The 3,176-nt window shown below is 41.6% G+C and overlaps 1 protein-coding gene across 1 annotated transcript; it reads left to right on the top strand.

Annotated features, from left to right (window-relative positions):
* Window positions 1–1,144: 1,144 nt before the first annotated feature.
* Window positions 1,145–2,720, top strand: LOC311102427 (homeobox protein six1b-like; the record flags this gene model as incomplete). The annotated part of the gene is made up of 2 exons (XM_084143780.1): window positions 1,145–1,704; window positions 2,426–2,720. The coding sequence occupies 2 exons, from the start codon at window positions 1,145–1,147 to the stop codon at window positions 2,718–2,720; spliced, it is 855 nt and encodes a 284-aa protein (XP_083999906.1).
* Window positions 2,721–3,176: the final 456 nt, after the last annotated feature.

Genomic DNA, 3,176 nt, shown 5'->3' with positions numbered 1-3,176 from the left:
CATGCAATATTTACATCTAGAGGCCTTACAAATAACTAACCTAAGTTATTTTTTGAATAAGATGCATTGGTGCTTTAAACCCATGCCAGTTTATTTACAATCTCAATACCTGCACCCCACTGGGTACAGATCGCAGTTCAACGTCTAGTTTTGATTTACATTTGGTTGTTTTCAACTAACGTGAATTCAACTTGAAATCTACAAAAAATGTCACCATGTCATTGGATCTAGGTTAAAAGTTGAGTGAAAAAAAGATTAAATGCCCTTAAGTTGATGACTTTTTGCAAATCCAATCAGTGTTCCACGTTGATTCAATGTCATCACACAGATTTTTTTGGTTGAAATGACATGGGAAAAACGTTGATTCAACCAGTTTTTGCCCAGTGGGATGTTTCTTTACCTTTCTTTCCTGTCTGAAAGCCTTTTTGGCAGGCACTCATGGCATGTATAACTATCATAGGAAGTTATACAATTATATCACCTCATAAAATAAACTACTTGATAATTAATAGACTATGAAAAATAGGAGGGAAATACACAATCTGCGTGCTATTAACGCGAATGCAAGATGAGAGGGGTTGACAGTGACAATAATGAATAATGCATATGATGCAATACATTACCTCAGCTATATTCATCGAACTCTTACTTAACTTCAAGCCCTGTTAGAAACTCTAAAAAAAAAGCATGGGAGGTTCTGCATGGAGAGAACATGATAAAAATGCACTTTAAGCGGTCTGTAATAATTGATTAGCATTTAGGTACCTCTGCTCCCTCCGCTAACGCTGGAGAGGAGTATGGGGTGGGGGGCTCCAATTTCAGCCCCTGACGTACTCCCTCCAGGGAGGAAACGGAGCTGCAAACTCAATTCTGCTCCGCTGCCAGGGTATAGGGCAGTGGGAGAACCAATCAACGAATCGCGCAGCGCTCTCTTTAAGCCTGACATATCTCCAACAGGAACAAATTGTCCCAACAATCAACATCCGAATCTCCCGTGCGCATCAGGGGTTGAGTGGATATTACCCGGGCGGATTGCACTGGGTTCTGGAACACAATAACAAACCAGTGAAGAATATATAGACAGAAAAACAATAGACTCTCGGCATCCTTCTGGATATCACCGTTGGGCTGGGGACCCGACATCATGTCAATACTACCTTCGTTTGGGTTTACCCAGGAGCAAGTCGCCTGCGTCTGCGAGGTCCTGCAACAAGGAGGGAACCTAGAGAGGCTCGGTCGTTTTCTCTGGTCTCTCCCAGCGTGTGACCACCTCCACAAGAATGAAAGTGTACTGAAAGCAAAGGCAGTGGTCGCCTTCCACCGAGGGAACTTCAGAGAGCTCTATAAGATCCTGGAGAGCCACCAGTTTTCCCCGCACAACCATCCCAAGCTGCAGCAGCTGTGGCTGAAAGCGCACTACGTGGAGGCGGAAAAATTGCGCGGCCGACCGCTTGGAGCCGTGGGGAAGTATAGGGTCCGCAGGAAATTCCCTCTGCCCCGCACGATCTGGGACGGCGAGGAGACCAGCTATTGCTTTAAGGAGAAGTCAAGGGGTGTTCTGAGAGAGTGGTACACGCATAACCCCTATCCCTCCCCGCGAGAGAAAAGGGAGCTGGCCGAGGCCACGGGACTGACCACTACGCAGGTCAGCAATTGGTTCAAAAACAGACGCCAGAGAGACAGAGCCGCAGAAGCTAAAGAAAGGTATGTTTTGGCCAAAAAGTAAAATGTTGCCATATATACCTATTAGTCCATAGTAGAATAGAATACACTAAACATCATCACATGCGTAATCTCCCAGTTGGAATTTCGTTTAATAAATCCCCAACTAATTTATTTTAAGTGACCTGCCCTTATGCTGATTTTTAGATGGCCCAAAATAATATTAGTGTAGATTTATACTGAATGTTTTGTCGATTGTAAGTTACAATTTATCCACAGTAAATTACATTTCCAACATTTAGTGTGATACCCATAAACAAAGCCTGTGGCCTGCAAACATTTGAAATGGAACCAATGACAGCCTATTGACTATCCTTATTTTTTCGATAGTGTTCTAAACATTTCTGGCATCTGAAGAAGTTATAGCTATTTAGACAATGTTACATCTACAATTGGAGCTACAGGTCACGGGTTTCAGTCGTCAAGATATAGAATCAGTATGATAAGATATATTATTCTAATGCAATAATTAATAGTATGTGACTAAAAGTTTCCATTTTGCAATTGAAATGTCAAAATAATAAAAACTGATTTAATATTTTCTAAATTGCATTCTCTTAAAGTTTAAACCAATATTGTATTGGCTTGTTCTTGTCTTATTATTTAAATGTATGGCTTGTTTTTGACCTATAAGCCTATAGATTCTGTAAACCTGTGTCCATAAGGTCTTCGTCACTAATTTTGACATATCTTCCCTTCTCAGAGAGAACAGCGAAAACAATAACTCCGGCAACAACAAACAGAACCAGCTGTCTCCCCTCGACGGCGGCAAGTCGCTCATGTCCAGCTCGGAAGATGAGTTCTCTCCACCACAAAGCCCTGATCAGAACTCTTTGCTTTTGCTCCAGGGAAATATGAGTCACCCCGGCGTCTCCTCTTACCCTATGACGGGCCTCGGTGGCGCACAGGCGCTGCACGGAATGCACGGACACCCGCACCAACTCCAAGACTCGTTGCTGGGACCTCTAACATCGAGCCTTGTGGATCTAGGTTCCTAAAGGCAAACTGATACTATCTTTGAAAAGACTGATAACTCTACCAGATTGAGTAGGCCTACATATATGAAATTACACTATGGTAACTTATAACTAGACTGACTTTTGTCTGTCGTTACATTTGGTTAGAACTATAACGCAGTTCCTTTATGCGCTTATCCGATTTAGGAGGTACCCTCCTGGCCGTTAAAATACAATCAAGCCCCCTTTTACGAACTTATGTCAACGAGACACTTAAACTGGACTGCCCTTTTGCTTAATTTATGATATTTTTGTTCAGATTAAATGTATAGCAACTTCCTGCTATGGAAACTAAGAAACAACGTTTTCATTAGAATCATAATAATGAGTTTCCAATAAAACAAAAAAGACGTCACATTTGTTTCATGTGTGTTATTTGTATATCCACTCAATAAAATAAATAGCTTTATATATTCATAGACTATATTCATTCATCCC

This window comes from Coregonus lavaretus (genome assembly GCF_964263955.1).
Source record: "Coregonus lavaretus genome assembly, chromosome: 27".
Taxonomy (NCBI): domain Eukaryota; kingdom Metazoa; phylum Chordata; class Actinopteri; order Salmoniformes; family Salmonidae; genus Coregonus; species Coregonus lavaretus.
Note: the sequence above shows the minus strand (reverse complement) of the source record. Positions and strands in the feature narration are given on the sequence as shown.